The sequence below is a fragment of the Rhopalosiphum maidis genome, chromosome 3 (genome assembly GCF_003676215.2).
Source record: "Rhopalosiphum maidis isolate BTI-1 chromosome 3, ASM367621v3, whole genome shotgun sequence".
NCBI lineage: Eukaryota > Metazoa > Arthropoda > Insecta > Hemiptera > Aphididae > Rhopalosiphum > Rhopalosiphum maidis.
In genome coordinates, this window is record NC_040879.1 from 52196745 (window position 1) to 52215849 (window position 19105).

General features: G+C 30.4%; 1 protein-coding gene across 2 annotated transcripts in view; it reads left to right on the forward strand.

Annotated features, from left to right (window-relative positions):
- The window catches only part of LOC113557202 (irregular chiasm C-roughest protein), a 209240-nt gene that overhangs the window by 168915 nt on the left and 21220 nt on the right, over positions 1-19105 (forward strand). For both annotated transcript variants that reach the window (XM_026962583.1, XM_026962585.1), the window contains one exon: positions 6604-7034. In XM_026962583.1, the coding sequence (XP_026818384.1) occupies positions 6604-7034 (431 nt within the window). The remainder of the gene's footprint in view (positions 1-6603; positions 7035-19105) is intronic.

The window sequence follows — 19105 nt, forward strand, 5'->3', positions numbered from 1 at the left end:
TAAATGCGAAAATGTGCCATCAGCAAAAATATGAGTTGAACGACTTAGTACATCAAGATTAGTCGAGCAAGTGAATACAACTATATTTGAAATTTCTTCCGTGTAGCAAAAATGTTCCTGTGTATTAGTTTTAAGAGTATCACGTAAGTTAAATAATTGAAATTTGGATTCTTCCAATGATATTGGAACTGTTGGCAATTTTTTGTTACGGAAGTCGTACATACTTTTCCTCCATAGCTTAATATCGGAATGAACGGTATGTAAATCATTTTCATTGCTACGTAATTCTTTTCGAATTATTTTATTCGGTCTCGTAAATAAGTCGTTTTCACATTTTCTTTTGGTCCGGGAATTTACTATTTGTCTACTAATGATAGTTTTTGGAATAATGTTATGCTTGTGTTCATTAAGCACACTAAGCACTTTCGTCACATAACTGTTTCCGTAAAATAAACTCGTTTACAAGAGTTTCCGGATTGTTTTGTCGACATATGGGATAAGGTCCTAAATCCTGATCGCACTCTCACCATCGGTCGATCATCGGCCTAAAATGCAAAACATTTTAACGTTTGACCCGGGTGAAACTGCAGCAAACGGATACAATATTATTTGTACACACGTGTTTTACCTTTAAATTACCTATTTAAAAGTATTATCCCGTGCGTTCTCCTAGCAGTGCCGGCTTACCAGATTATATATTATAGAGGACCAATGACGATGACGAAGTAAGTCGTGGCAAAATGTCAACATGAAAATGACAAAAATATTAGGGCTTTTGACAGTGCAAGATCCCAAAATATATTTTGAAAAATTGTAAATAATAAATCGATTTGTGACAACCATGTTTACATCGTTCTGCGAAGTATCTATGCATATTATTAGTATGTCGTACGGTGTACCTACTCCAAGTACCTACCCTCTCAAATCGAGCACTTAGGAAAAAAAACATGTAAGCAAGATCATTGAATTTAATGAAATATATATATATAAATAAATACATATGTGTGTGTGTGTTTGTGTGTGTGTGTGTGTGTGTGTGTAGAGCTTGTACTATGTATTGTTTATACACAATACAGTTTTGAAATCATTATACCTATGTCCTATATACAATATACATAGGTATAATATATATATCAAATAATAATAATGCTGTATATAAATTATTAAAAAATATCATAAAATTTCTCGATTATCATCAACATAGTTTCAAATTAGTTTCAAACAACTTTAAGGGTACTTTATGATAAAGTAATATTTCAAATGAATTTTAAACTATTATAATTAGTTATATAAATAGTTTTTACCATGGCATATACAATAACGTAAAAATATACACAAAAATAACACGACATTATACGACATTAACTTCATAGCTTAGAGATACTCCATCGATTTCTTTTAATGTAATATATTCTATTTCCAAAGAATAGTCCAATGAAACATTTAGATTACTCTTTCCTGTCGATTAACTATATTGAACTAATACGTATGAAATTCAAATGTAATACTTTAAGACTTGAACACGATCGGGTTTATTTGCTATAAACCGTACTACAAACAATTTAAAATTGACATAAGTATAATGAAATAAATATCTATACATTCACAAATCAAATCAGTCTGGCTTTAAGGAATTAAATGATGGGGTAGGTACTTATTGCTGAAATGTCAAATATAAATACAATTTAAATAATTCAGTCGGTTATGAGAAAAATATTAAAACCTTCGTTGTACGTTTAAAATGAAAGGTTACATAATATAGATCTTAAAATATTAACCGTTGAGAAACTGTTAAACATGCACACGTAAAACTCCGCGCAGAGCACAGGCCTCTTCTGCACTCAAAACCATTAGTTTCAGCTCTCTCTCTCTCTCTCTCTCTTCTCAAAACTTTTCTAAAATATCGGATAAGCGTCTAACACAGTAATATGACAATGTTATACATGCATGTAAATATTTCTCAAGAAAATTCCTTCTCCAAACTAAAATAATAAACCTATTCATCGCACGAAGTGAACCCAACCCGTGCGGTCTATTCCACCTCTCGTGCATTTAAAATGTATATTCTAGGTTTAATATTTAATCACTTTTACTTTACTACACATCTAATTATGCGCAGATTATAAGTAGTTATCTTGCAAAAAAAAAATAGATATAAATAACTATATATTATTCTAATAGGTACATATATACTAATATAATAAATAATATTATGAATTGTTTGTTTTTAACAATTATTTAAGTTTTGAAAATATGATACGATCGTATTATTTTAAATGTAAATACAGTAGAATACTAATCATGAGCGTGTACATGTGTAATAACTAATAATGAATATTATGATGAAATTATATAAATAATTATGAAAATCAAAGGTCGTTTAAATTGATAAAATAATCGTTTACCCCTATTAATTTGCTTGTTTTAACAAAACAGAATACTATTTACTTAATATAATTATTAACTCATAATAATATTAATAACATCTGTTGGTACTGTATATTACTGGTCACATGTTCTGTATTATTTTACATTTTTACTATAAATTTTAGTTTGTGTGTTGGACACTACATTCTTTTATTTAATATACTTTTTCTATGTGTTTTTGCATGGTTTTTAGATAGTTGGCATAAATAAAATTTAACTGATTATTAGCTAAATCAAAGTACTTTTATTTATCTAACTTGTAGGTAACTGTTGCGAGTTGAATAGAAAGAAAAATTATTTCATTTGACGAGTTAAAAAAATAGTCGACTTGTTTAGCCTTGTATAATATTATTAATGTTAAATACATTTATTATACATTTAGAAACCATCGCACCATCGCGCGCCGAATTAGATCTCATAATTAATTTAATATTTTACGAATAATATAAACATGTAGGTACATCCCACAAATGTTCTGTTGAAATTAAAAAATGTATACACGCATATACTTATATATTATACGAAACCGTTGCTTTGACGTGAAGTGCGTTTCAAGTCCGGCTCGGAATCCAAAATCATTAATCTATACAACTATACATATATGCGATCTATAATATTATATGCATAATAATAACAAAATATAATAAAGGTAAAGCATACGCACTCGTAAACTGATCGAATGCGGCACGCCCTTTGTTTTTCTTATTGTTACATTGAAATCCAATCTCAACAACTATATGTATATGTATATATTTATATAACTTATAGTCGTCACATAATAATAACAATAATGATACATGCATACATACACACTTGTAATTTTGACAACCGCCGAGGCGTACAAAAAATACGCCGATGGTACGTATTATAATATGCACTATAGGTGAATACATACGTACCTGTATAGTTTATACGTATAATAATAATATGTATGTAACGTGTGCCCCTTAAATGAATCGATTTTTTCGCATAAACATATACAATATACATATAATATATATAATATTATGTATTCATATTCGAATAGGATAAAAAAAACATGTGCAGTATAGCAAAAAGTCTATACTATTATTGTGTCACCATGAGATTTCCAAACATCGTTGATACCGCAACTAGGTCGACCTATTATATATCTATGAAAAAAAAAATAATGCATATTATACTCTCATCGTACACTGTAATAATATTATCGTTTTAAATTATAATCAACAAAAATTATACAAAGGTACAAACCAATTTTTTTTATCTTATCATTCTTTTATTTTAATTATTTCTGTTCTGTGCTTGTCATACTCCATATTCTTTCTTTTTTCTTTTTATTCCTATTTCTTGCTTATTATTTAATATATTTTAACACTAATGCTGATTTGAGCAATTTCGAGAAAAACAAAGATATCTAAAATTGTATTTTTTTTTAAATTTATGCTCCTGGAAGAAAATAATTTGTACCTCTGTTACTTTTGAAACAAGAAGTTAAAAATGTCGACATTTCATGCATTTTAATATGGAATTCGAAAACTAATTTCATAAAATAACTAGGGATAGACAATATTAGTTACCAAGATCAAAAATAAGCATTATATCAGTTAACATGTGATTAAGAAAAAGAAATCAAAGCCAATATAACCCTAACTTAAATTGAAGAAGTCCCTAGGTATATTTATCATGAAAGGGATTCTATTTATAAATGCTTATTGAAAATTGTCTTAGTTATTTATATATGTTACCCAATAAACTGTGGAGCCAAAATCAAGATTCGATCTGTCTAGAGTTTATAAATTTTCCAAACAAAATCATTTATAAAATTTTTAGTTTTTCTATTAATAAAACCTATCATCTAATAAGATTTATTTATTATAATTTTATGATTATTACATTAATAGATTTAACTATACAAAAAATATTTGATTCATCAGCAAATAATAAAATGCCTATAAAATAATCAAGAACTATATGAAAATAGTTATTAAATATAAAAAATAGAAGTAAAAATTGGTATACAAAATCTAAATAATTGAAAAAAAAGTTTACTTTAACCTATAATCTTAAGTATACTTAAAAATTTCAAAGTTAAAATTTACCTTACCTAACCTATTGAATTAAAAAATTAGAATGATCATGCTTAGTGAATCTAATCAAGTTAATGTATAACTGCAGGTAATAATAATAACAGCAATAATATATGAAATACGAATACAAGGTAGAAAGTCAAGTCTATTCGTGCTTGATTCTGTAATGACGTATATAATCTATAACAATAATATAATAATATACATTCATCTTGTAAGCCACGGAGTTCATCGTTTTATTACACACACAAAGTCCAATAAAGTGCACTAGGTACTTTATTTTTTCACTGACAAGACCATAATATAATATATTGTAATAATAATATTATAACCAATTGGCTGCAATAACAATATATATTAGTGCATTACTATGCATATATATATTACATACGAGTACATACAACTATTAAAATATCATATGATTATAATATAAGTTATAAGGAGCCACGACTTCTTCTCGTCCCTACGCATATTCATTCCGGGAAACCCTTTCAAATAATCTACCACCCACCACTACACCAATCAAACTCGTAACCAACATGCTTGTATTATACTATGAATAGGTAATATATTACTGCCTATACTTGACACATAGATGAACAACACTAGTTAAAAATACTTTTGAAATGTATCGCAGTTAGCCAGTTAAGTAGCTGTTCGAAAAATCGTATTCGTCTATAAGATCACATCAGAGCTGAAATTCGTTTAGGCAGATTTTTTTTTCGATAGGTAGGTTAAATCATCGCAAATACCCTTAGAAATCAAAACCCAAGCGTATATAATAATAACATTTGATTGTTAGAAGAAAAATTTTAAAAAATACATTCGCTATTTTATTATATACGTATACCTATACCTATAGGGTATAGAAAATAAGAATCTCTACTAATCCCATGACCAATTCAATTAAAACGTATAGTGGTATAGACGTAGAAACGTCTAACAATATATAGTGGGTATGTGATTGAACATTTTGTGATCTATTGTGCGTCCCGTCAACTGCAGGTATAATAATAATGTCCTTTATGGTTTAATAAAAATAATAGTACGACCGCCCACTACGATTGTTCCAATTCTAATATATTATCTCTAGTGCTATTGATATAGAAAAATGTCGTCATATAATGTTAAAAAAAAATATACATATATTATATTATTAGAGCAAAAATAATATTGTTAAGTAATTTATAATGTACAAAAATAAAAAAATGAAAGAAAATATATCGAAACAATATTCAATAATATTAATTAGCAAACCTTATTCAAATACTAGAAACCTATTGTAAAAATAAACTAAATATCTAAATAAAATTATGAAAATCGAAATTTGATTGACTTTTTTCCATCAAATGGCGAAATTACACCGTGTAATAAAGCGCAGGTTTACTGAAATATATAGTTTTAGTATACTAACCTTTTTTTTTCATTTACACAAGTTCAATTGGTTTTAAATCTAACATAATATTATTTCTGAATTTTGTAAGTTATTATTATGTATTATCTATATAGCGCGGTGCTATAACGGCCAATATTTTAAGATGAAAACACATTTTTTTTAACTGATGATGACAATTAATGTACTTTATTTGAATCGAATTACTGAACTTATGAAATCTTAAATAGGTCCTTGTGATCACTTTATATAAAATAGTTGAGATACATTAGTCATTGGCATTTCCGCCAATGTTTGAAACGTTTCTTTGGTTGAAATTCGTAAGCAAAAGGTGCGACATGTTAACTAACCGTGATATAAGACATGATAAAAAGTCATACCTACCATACTGGTCCTCGATGATATCAACTTAATTTAGTCTACTTAAACATAAAAAAAAAATACGACCCCGGTTTCGGTTATTGGAACTAAACAAACCAAACGCTGGATCACGGCTTTTACTATGTTTTCAAACGTCTTTACACTATCGTTAAGCAGACGGTCCGAATTTCTCCGTTATAAAACGTTTCCGCAACGTTTACCGCTATCGAATTTTTTCAACGTATGGGCGGCATAGGCGTAAATACCAAAATCTGTATCATACTAATATACTATATACACTCGCTGTCTTCGTGATAACAATAAATAATAATAATGTGGTATTTTGGTTTGCAGCTGATTTCGGCATAGAATCGGACACGGACAACAAGCAGAGCGCCGCGGCCAGGGAATCGGACGCGTCGTCTAACGTGTCGGACATCAAAATGGAGACGGGCACCGGATCGTCGCTGAGCAATTACCGGTACAAGATCGACTACGGCGCGGACTCGATGACGGTTACCACGACCGCGACCGCGGTAGACGACCAGCATCCGCGGTCCGCCACCCCGAAGAGCGGCGGCGGCGGTAGTCAGACGACCCTGTCCCGCGGCATACCGCTGGCTGGCCCCGTACCGGTCGATCCCAGATACGCCACTGCCGCCGGTTACCTGGGGCACCTGCACCAGCACACGAACGTCATGCACCACCCGTTGGCCAACGGCTCCGTCATCGGCGATTACGCGGACCCGCTCAACTACGTCAGATACACCAACAACCATCACGCCGTGAGTGCATATTATTATATTAATACGTAATATTGTGTAAAGAGTAAACGAACGTTCGTTATTGCACGTACTCGAATATATATATATACATGTATAGTTTGTACACGCCGATATTTCGATTCGTGGTCGTTCGCAATATCGTTTAATGTGATAGTCTCGACTCTCGGGGATTAGCTGGTTATATATTAAGCTGCTTTTCGACCAGGAATAATCAACCGTCGCTGCAGCTTGCACATATACACACGATTGATGATTATTATAAGTTTATCCTTGAAATGCGAAAATACATTTTTTTGTTTTGTTTATTTAAAAATATACATAACGGGCGAGAAAATCCCCTTTTTAATATATGTCATTGTGTTTGTCTATATTACTATACTCTTGTTCATTTTTTCCCGGGCGTATTGGTACACCTAAACCACCTTAACCGATTTGCTCGTGAAATTATATTATTGCAATCCATTATTGTTTGATTGCACTCTCGCTAGGCACCTATAGCGAGAATCACTAGAATTTGAACGTGAGTTAAGATTCACGTTAATTAATTGCTAAATCGTGGATATTTATTTAAAATATAACATAATGAGATTTTATTTGATTTAAAACATGGAAAGAATGTTTGTGTTTTCTGCCGTTCGAACTTTTCAATAAAGCATATGTACAGCATTTTGTACGGAAAGTCTGTGATTTTATTTTCTATGTGGTATTTATGTTGCATACTCGCGTATAATGAAGTCGTCGCCAAAAATTATTTCGCTGTTTGTTCAAAAATCCTATCTTTGATTGTTCGTTGATTATTCATATATTCATACATAATCTACTTACTTATATAATATAAATATATATATTATGCCGTCCAGCTAAAAAATTAAGAATATTTTAAATTTTTAAGAGAGATAATATTACAATGACATATTGAAAATACTTTCGGCTGTATAGACACTTGACAGACGGCTTTTTTGCTGTCAACAAACTTCCGCTGTGGGATGTCTTTGCTACATCATCCAATGTATTTTAAAATAAAACAACAGTATTTGACGGTTTATTCAAAATTACACAAGTCACAATATAACATAAGAATTACACAACACGTATGATATTATGCCCATCTGTTGTTAGAGATGCATATTTTACCATAAACTCGACTAATGCGTTTTTTTTTTTGTTTATTTAATGTAAACCCTTTTGGAACGAGTGGTTTAGGAAGTGCTTATTCCCTTTACGGGTACCTACCTATCTAATTGGGCCCATGTGTGCCAATAATCGAATTCTGTCTCGTTTTCGGAAATTATTATGGTACTTAGCAGGTGCTACTATATATTTTATACACAAAGACTCAGATAAGTTATCATAAGCAGTTAATATTGAAATCAAAGTATCTAAAAATATACAAGCACAATTCATTTTGTGTAGACATTTTAAATTAAAAGGGCAATAATTATTTGAGACTAGTAGTAATTAATATAAATCTATTTAAATCTTATAATTTGAAAGTATTATTTGACTATATGTAAACATTCTATTTAACATTACATCTATTTTATAATTTCGTAAAATTATTTTTAAGTTCTATGTTCATGTAAGTAAGTACATTTTTTTTTATTCAGAAACCAGTGGTTCAAATTTAAATATTATTTTAATAATAATAGGCACAGTAAAACTTAAGGGTGTATCGCACACATATTTCGGTTGTTTAGTTAAACATTTCAATTTGAAAAAATTCATTATTAAAGAACAAAATGAGGGTGAGCATGCTTGATGAATCACCTTGTGTATGTTGAGTTATTGTGAGTTGTAACGACGGGCGAATGATTGTTCATACACTAGCTGGTTATAACAATATAACATAACATAATATTATGTAGTGCTAGTTCAAACACGCAACATCGTCGTTTTATTATGCATTTCAACATTTCGTACTTAAATAACATAACCCCAACAATCAAGAACGAAAAATAATATATGTAGATACACGTGTTTGTGTGCGTGTATGTGTGTATGTCGGTTTTTTAACGAGTCGATACGGTCAAAACGTAGTCTCAGATCGTATTGTGATACGATTATATAAACAGTATAATATTACAAAATGTAGATTTTATAACAATATAAATTATAATTATTAAGTAGCGAACATATTACTCCCGTTTCTCGGAAGATGTGAGTTTCCTGTCCTGTCCTCCCCCCCCACACACACACACACACACACCATATGGGACAATTAATAAAATTGCACTAGGTATAATATAACAATAACGAGTTAAAACAATTAATCAAGTTCTGGTATGCAGAATAATTAACAAAACGTCAGCGGTGCTGAGAAATATTCTTTTCCGCGTCACTTGTACCTACAATATACACCACTCAACACCACCACGACTATTAAATTGTCTGCTACACTGAATAGTGAATAATATAGTTGAGGCGAAATGGGGTAAAGTCGCACGCATTCCGTTAGTTAACACAACTCGAACTGCGACATTTATATAATACATATACATAGTATACCTACATGTTATATTATATTATTATTATTTATCATATATAGTGATATTACTGACTGTATTAATAATACGCGTACAAGTCTGCCTGAATTTTAATCGAAATACATTTTTTTAGCTTTGTAGAATAATGCACCAAATATATTGATTTCTTTACACAAAAATTGAATCATATATATTATATTGGTGGGTTCAATTTTAAAACTGATTTGCTTGTTTTTATTTTTTTGATCATTTTTGGCTTTTTTTAAATAAATAAAGACCGCCGTCATCATGTCGTATATACATTCTTGTCTGGTGATGGATAATATGGCATGAAGTTTATGTACGTAGAATGACATGACGTAGATACACTCGATAACATGTATACATGCACTCCTGTAGGAAGACTCGGGACGGGACATGTTCAGAACTCTGACGGTTCATCGCTGCAGACAGTCGTAGGAATTATAGGATTGCGGGTTGTTGTTGATTTTAGTGTATATAACTATTTTGAAAAATCATTCAATTGTTCCTAGGTGGGCCACTGTAAAGTCGTACCAGACAATCCACTGTTTGATCTATAAAAATTCGGGAGTAGTTTCGATTTGCAATTTTTGCAATTAATATATTTAATTTATAAATTCTTGGCGACTATAATCAAATATTTTCTGACATCGGAGACTTCGTATAATAGCTAATAGGTTGGTAATAAGACAATATTCATCAACAATACTATTTATTATATATATACGCCCTACACTTAGTATTTGAAAGTCTGGAACAATACCGTGGCCGTATTTAAACGCCCATTCGACTAATAATATTATTTTAGGTATATAATGACGCGTGACGTCCACTTAATTTATTAATACTATGCGTGTGTGTATGTGTGAGTGTGTTGTGTTGTGTAGGTTGCTTGTTTTTTGTTTTAAAGGTGGTTTTTTTTCGATCACTGAAACCTATAAATAAACCAGACAAAATAACACTTACTTACTAACCAGTCACAACCTGCAGTGATCCAATTAAAATTCTGTAGAAATAATGTACTTATTTGATCCGGTTGGTTTATTTTTTGTATATTGCAATATTGCACCTGTGGCATTTACATCACAGAAATCGTTTTTCGGTGTTTTAATTTTGAAAACACGTCATATAATGTAATATTAAATGTAATTCTTAAAATTTGAATATTCACAACATTTAAGTGTTATTTAAAAGGATATGTTATTATATACACTCTAATTTATTTATTCATTAAGAGCAAAAATTAGAATTTTATATTTAGTATTGAAATACACCTACGGAAAACTACAGTGATCACTCGTCGTTCAAAGTTCTAGTAAAGTGGTTTTTGAGGAAAAGCACAAGTTACACAATTTAAAGCAAACAATATTTCATATGTTATGATACTTACCCGCCGTTTTGCGAAATAGTCCGTAACAACCAGAGCTTATTATAGTTGTAAGAAGTAATGAAATATAATATTTTTTTATTCGTAAAATAATACTGAATATAATTTAAAAACGGATTTGTTAGTTCCTCAAAAAGATTATCGTCTTTCAATTTAATAATATAGTGTTTAACTTTAAAATCGCACTACAAATTCTTGTTTACAATATGGCAATAATTGATCAGCGTTAGTAATATTTATTCGTGAATACAAACCAACAATAAAATAAAACAGCAAAAACTATGCTCCCCCAACTGTAAGATACTTTGCTCAATTGGTTTTTAAATTATAAACAATTTGATACTATGTTTTGATTTTAAAATTTCGTAGAAGTTATTGAACCTCTCTTTGATCGAAAATTCGATGGCACAACAACGCCTATAGAAGATGCATTATAATAATATTATCAAGTAGGATCTGCGTTCAAATGTTTTTGGCGTACAGTTGAAATCGGATCACTGGGACATGATGAGTTTTGTCAGGATTAAATCTAAAATCTAAATACCCACCACCAACAACACCAATCGCGCGTAACGACGGCTGATCAAATGTACTGTTCGAACTTCGTAGAAATGTTATTAGTGTTATTACATAAATAGACATATCATCAACGCATAATATGTTATAATACGTTGTATTATATTAATATCAATATATATTATTATACAGGATATAACGTACAAACTGTACAAATTCATACAGACTTTCGTAACTGGAACGAAAATATATTGATATTTATTAACTAATACACCGATTTATCGCATTCGCATATTATAATATCGTTGTTTCAACGATTCAATTTAATAATATTCCATTCCAGAATTTTCACGAACGGCCGACAAAACCAAAATATAATATAATATCATGTCTATCTAATACGATAATAAAAAACTACATTGTGCGCCATTCGTGGGAGGTAACAATAACACTTTATATTTTACAACACTTCGATTCGATTTCCAGCCCTCATCATCACAGAAGATCTTTGTTATTCATATATTCTATACGTTTGGGTCCAATATTATTATCGTGGTTGTTGTTAAAGGTTGGTAATGGAGTTAATCAAAATAAATTAATTTGAGCTCTTAGTAACTGTTGGATAATAGTTAACAAATAACTATAGTCTATAATATATACAACTCTGAGAGTTTAAAGTTAATATGGAGAAAAATGTTGAGCCAACTTGTCTTATTTATTGTGTATAAATAATTTGGTTTCTCAATACTACGACTGAAGCTTAAGTGGTTGTTTTCCACACGAAAGCGTTTCTCTATATAATCTCATAATAAATTACGTAACAACAAACTATGGTACCAACATGGGATCTGAGAGTTACTTTGAACTAATATTTAAGATATCCATTAAAGATTTTCAATTTCAATTTTTCTCAAAATGTCATTATAATATTACCTATTTAAAACTACCTTAAAAAGCTACTGTATAGTGAACACACAATGACACAAATCTTTTAAATTATAAAGTTCAAAAATACGCATTTCTTTAATTTCTATTTTAAACCATTATATACGCTATGCGATGACTAAACAAGATAATATTAAATTAATTCGTTATTAAACTGTATAACTATAAATATAAGTTTTATAATTATATTTTCAAATTTTGAATTTACTGAGCTGATAAATTATAATTTATAAGTTTTTAAAATTAATCAGAACATCCAACAAGATTCCTTGGAAATTAAATAAATTTAAATTTAAAAAAAAAAAATCAACAGTAAAACAATAAAAATATAACGTGATACATATTACTTCCACACACACACACACACACACACACACACACACACACACAAGAGTGTTTGACTGTTCAATAACATGGCGTTGAATAAATTATATTAGTGCCAATTGTTCGTAACTTCTTTTTTATCATCCTTATTTAACAAACCTAATTTAAAAAAAAAAAAATGCTCTATAGTACGTATAAATAATAAAAATTATCAAATTATCGTATCTAAATGTTTTATTACCTATTCACCGTGTTTGACATGACAAGTTTTGTTGGTGCTGTCGTATGAATAATTAATGACTTTAATAATAAGGTTTCTTGATTCTCGGAAACATGTGAAACTATATTTACGAAATACAAAACCAATAACAATAATTGACCCGTTTTTTTTTTTGTGACTTGTTGTTTGGACGTGTTATGTTTAAAAAAGCATCGTGTAAAAAAAATTAATAATAAATAAATATTCTAGCAGAATTTATAAATGTAGTGATATCAAACTACAAAAAACAATAATACTTTCTTCGATGATGAAAATCAAAAACACAAAATATTGTATTGTAATTGTAAGACTAATATATTTTCCTCTAAGATATTTTTAATCGTCGAAAGGTATTGTAATTATTATTACAAAATTGTTTAAGTTTTTGATGTTACCTATCAGTTTAAAAGCAATGTTTCAATAATGCTATTATTCATTTCACTATTTGGGCAAGTTAATGAAACTTGTTTTAACAGTTAGTAGAAAAAAACATTTAGGGCTTTAAGTTAATAATAATTTTTTATTTTTATTTTTTTTTACAGCTCAATTAATATATTTATACTTATAGAAGCCAATAATTAACTGACTTAAGTTAAGTTTATTAAATTAAATTATATAAATAACTAAATAATAATAAATATTATTGAACTCAGTCAATACACTTACTGTAGTCTACTAGTCTATAATAATTAGAATAACTAATAAATTACATTTACTTATGGATTTTATAATATTATGACGCAACTATTTTGTAATTTGTTCTCTCAAGAATTGTTTTTTTCACGATCGTCGATCGACGATGATGAATAATAATATAAAATATACCTACTATTTTAGTTTTTTCTACTTTCAGTTACATAATATTATAAAACAGTTTTATCGACTGAGTATCGTACTCAACTTTTACGCGTATTTATTATAAATATGACGTAATTTAATTGAAATTTTTCTCGTTGTGTTTTTATTAATTCGTGAAAAGCACTTAGCACCCAAAACGATTCGCAGGAGACCTGCACGGTGGACTCTCGGCTCTTCACAATCCCATCGCTACTTTACTTCGCCGTCCCGCAGTATAATTGTGCGCGCGGTCGGTCCCCTCGGTCCTATCCCGTTATTATTCAGACAACTACCGTTTCGGGGATGACGCCGACGTTTGCAGTTATTTATTTTTATTATTTTCGCGTGACGTATCGTCCACAATCCGTTCTCATTAAACTTCTAACTATATATCATAACTATTACGTATGACGCGTATTATTACATATAATTAATATCCCACGATATACAATTGATATAGACGTGTATTACTATATGACCATATAGTGCAATTTTCAGAAGTTAAGCATAAAAAACAATATTATATATAATCGTTATTACAACGTACTTATTTTAACTCGTAGATCCTATATAACATATATACTATTTACTTAGAAAATACGTATTTGTATATAAATATACCTTTCAATGAAACTTACATAAATGTTGTGCGTATAGGTCGATATCCTATATTACCTATAAATTGTTGTTTGCCGCGTCTTTTTTGGAAAAAGCTATATATATATATATATTACGATTTAAACCCTCTAGAGGTTGTATTAAAATATCGTCGAATATATATTTTTTTCATTTAGCGTTGAATATGTTATATACGTAGGCCGTAGGGATAGGTGTCTCTAATATACTCGTCTGTGCTCTACTCATCTGTATACAGTGTTGTTGTTTCCAACACCGTTGCTCTATATTCGACCTCGACGAAATTCGAATTAAAAGTTTCGAGTGATAATTCGAGTAACGCTAAATGTATGTCTATTGCACTATGTATTATTATATTGCGGACATTTCGGGACCGTTCAAAAGTACCTATTAACGAAATTTTTCGATATCTCTCGCTCCTTCTTCATACATATAACATTCATACGTTCGAGTTTTTTCTTAGTTTTAAACATTGATCGTCAATACCTGCGATATTAATCATAATATTATGATGTTTTGACAAATTGTCGAGAAAAAAATTTATAAAAAAAATCACTATGTTTAAGCGGTTAAAAACTGTGGTAATTAAGCAAGGATACAATGTTTATTTTTTTTTTTGTATAAAATCAATCGGACCAAAAAATTACCCTCGCGCGATGATGATGCAGTCGTTTCGAGCGGAACTCGCCGTAAATATTCACAAATATTTTACGAAAAACGGTCGCGTACACACTCGTACACACTCACGCGTAGTGCGTACTCGATATTATATTTACATAATATGGCATATATACCCGGTATTAGTGAATTACCAGCTATAGGAGCGTTTTTTTTTTACGAGTTTTGTGTGTACGATACGCGCGTTTCGATAGCAAACTTCACCGCCGTGTAATACCGCCATCACAGTGCGTTTTAATTAATACAGTTAACGTATAATATACTGTACAGAGTGATTCGCTGCAAACACGGTCGCCCCCGTTATCTTCGTAGAAAATGTTGACGTATATAAATTGAAATATTCGATTAAACGTAGTTTCTGAGTTTGTAAAATGTTTCTGCTATATAGGGTAGGATCTAATATTCATTACACTCGAAGATATTTTAGAAATTAGGATAAAAAATGTGGATGGTTAAATAATATTTCAGATTATTTGAGTGCGTTCGAAATTATAATCATCATATTATTATCCTCAAAATATCTTCCAAAGCCGCGTTTCCTTATAAATTATCCTTAGTACATTGCCGAGTTAAAAAAACTAAAAATCTATTCGTTTCAATATTTCAATTTAGAAATGACGTGTCAATGTTTTCAAATAAATAAATCTGATAAGCAATGTCTATATTTAGGGAGAAAATGCGATAGTTTAATTATTCAAAAACAACTCTTACAATAATGTTGAGTTAGACGACGTTTCGACGATTGTTTTTGAAAAAGAAGTTTGTGTGCCAATGCACATTGAATGAGCATAATGCTTATAATGAATCACTCTGTATACGTCTGTCGAAAGCCTGCAAGAAATCCGAGATCGCATTTCGGTGATGATACTATAATAATAATAATAATAATAATAATATTATGTATTTATACTAATCGCGGACGATGATCCCGCGCCACCGAGCGAGTAATATAATGTGGTTTATAAACATATTTTTTTATTTAAATTTTTTTTTTATTGTCCCGGTCAGAGTCAGTCGTGTGACGTGCCGGTTTTTCGTTTTTTTTTTCCGAATCACAAAATCGCACCATCCCTCTACCCTAACATCCACCACCTCTACAGCTGCCGTCCATTATTAATTCGTATACTCAACGCGTACACCACCACACGCATGCACGCACGTGGGTATATCGCGTGCGCATTATTTACATATGTGTGGGATACGACCCTCGATCCGGTCACCGCGATTCCCAGTGTTTTACGGCCCTATAATCCTTCCCTGTGTGGCTGCAGTCTGGTCATCCGCCAGCTCACAGACAGTACGCGTATTTATTTATTTATAAAATTTACGCGCATTTACCTGTGCATACAGAGTGATTCGTAGCGTTTATTCGTCATGCTTTCCGTTCATATATGATTGCAGTAGGACTTTTATCAGTACACTGCATCGCCTTTCTGCAGTGTGTCGAATGCACAGGTGTATTCCAACCAGATTATATATCTCCAAGGGAGAAAATTACCTCCTGGAATTTCATTCCTCCCCTAACAAATACAACTGCCAACAAAATGTGCAATATTCTCTTAACGATTTTATTATTATTATCGACGAACGCACATTCCATTCACATATTTTACAACGAAATACTTACCTGAAAATTGTCTAAATTAAAAAGTGACTGCACTTGTAAATATTATGCACAATGCACTTAAATACCATTTTTTTTTTAAATTTCTGACATTATATTTTATACAAGAAATTGACTGTGTTTAGTGCAATGCGGCCAAACACAAATGCATGTATAGATATATATTGTTTTATATCATAATCATATTGTAAAACAAATAATTATTATTTTTGAAAATTTCAATAAACCGCCCGCTCGCTGCCATCTGAAAATCGACTGCCCAAGTTATTTAATTTTAATACACTATGTAAAAGTATTTAAAAAGAATAGAACGCGGTTGCCCAATCACACTTCACATATCGCACCCTGTACGTTTAATTATGAATAATTATTCGGGTCTGATCCAGCGGTAGTGTATACATCATTATGCATATTATTATAAAATATACTATACATGTAGCCAATACAGGTATATATAAACATGGCTATATGTACGTTAACCCCGAAATCTTGCACGTCAGTGTATCGTGTCTGTTGTACATAATAATAATATTATTATAATATTGTAAATACTATACCTCGCATCGTTTGCCGCCGACTTGCGAAGCAATATAGGTACATCATGATATTATAATATTTTAAATTTATTATAGGTCATGTTGACTTATAATTTGCTGATTTTAAAATTTTCGCGAACCAACCAGAAATTTTATGTAGTTGAAAAACGCTTCTTTCATCTCGAATGTATTATGGACGAACGTTCAACAATATTTACGAAAAAAATATCATTTTTTTTTAAATTCGTTTATAAAGTAAAATGTCCCAGAAATATCTCATAATAATAATTTTGCATATTGTTATGATACAATATACCTCACAGCTCTCAACAGTAGTCGGTTAGCAATTGGTTTGTGATTATTAAATTATGTAAGGATAGTATTAAATTTTTCGACAACTCAACTCAACGATTCCGTGTAATCGAACGAAAGACTTGAAAACTAATAAAAGTACTAATAACGTTATGCAATCGTTTAAAATTATACGTAAAAGCAATTTTAGCCATATTTTATTTGTGCATTATACCAATCATATTATGGCGGCCATCGTTGTCGGCCAGTCTTGGTTCGCGCACGTTGAGTCTTGATCAACAATGTACTCTTTTTTACTTGTTTTTTTTTTTTTTTTTTTTAATAATAATCTGTCGTGAGAGCGCTTGTGGCATTGCAACCGTTTCTATTCCGGTTTTTGCGGAAATGCAAAACCGCTGAGTAATCTGACACAGACCGAAAGTCATCTTATTAGGATACAATGCGTATATTATAACTTTGTCGTTTTGGCGAAACTTTCAGACATTTTTTTGGATTTGTTCGACAGCACGCCGCCATCTCTGCCATCGCCTTTATACGTGGTTACAGGTTGAGCACTCGGGTTCGGTGTTTTCTAGCAGCTCTCGGGTCTCGGTACCCACGTGCGTGAACTTAAATATCTGGATCGGTGCATTCATATGATTTCGTGTGGGCACCCTACATTGTGATATATTTTTAAAAAAAAACTCTGTGCGCACGTTTTATTAACGTTTGTTATGCACGATATTTTAAACGATATACATTATGATAATATAATTTCGCGTAATTACGAAGAGTTGAAAAACGCAGGAAAACCTTTATATATATATATATATGTATTATCGGAGAATACAAAAAACTAGAACAATAAAATTAAAAGTTTACTTATGTACATATACAGCAGAGTGCGCCTAGCCTGTATAATACAAGGTGCGGTGATTCTTATGAAGGTAATCGTTCATGTTCTTGAATTTTTTGTTGTTTTTTCTTTTATTACATGGTTTAGGGAAATATATTATTTTCGCATAGCATTATTTTTACTATATTTATCATTATACCTATAATTTTTTAATTTATTTACTTTTTGATCAACTAAACACAACACGTTTTTTTCTTTTTTCATATCATAATGTAAAGCGGGATATTTTTCTGAGAATTTAAATTGTATACATTAAAGTTCGAACTAGTACCTGCTTACTTAATAAGTTATAAGTATTCTAAGTGTATATAAGCGGAATAGGAGACAAATATTTTTGCGTGATACTATGACACACTATCCACTCATTGGTACAATACTTCAAACACTTATGTTGACATTTAGTAATTAACTACTGGTTTCCAATTCAATATTTATAAATCGGAATTCTCGGAAACATGTTCTGTTTTGGAATTATATGAAATTAAAAACAAATACTGTCGTTCGAAAAAAAAAATTATTTTTTTTTATTGTCCGTAATATAAAAATATAAATAATACAACTTCTTGTAATTTATACAGTATGCTTTTCAAAAATGATGATGTATTGTAATGACTTCAG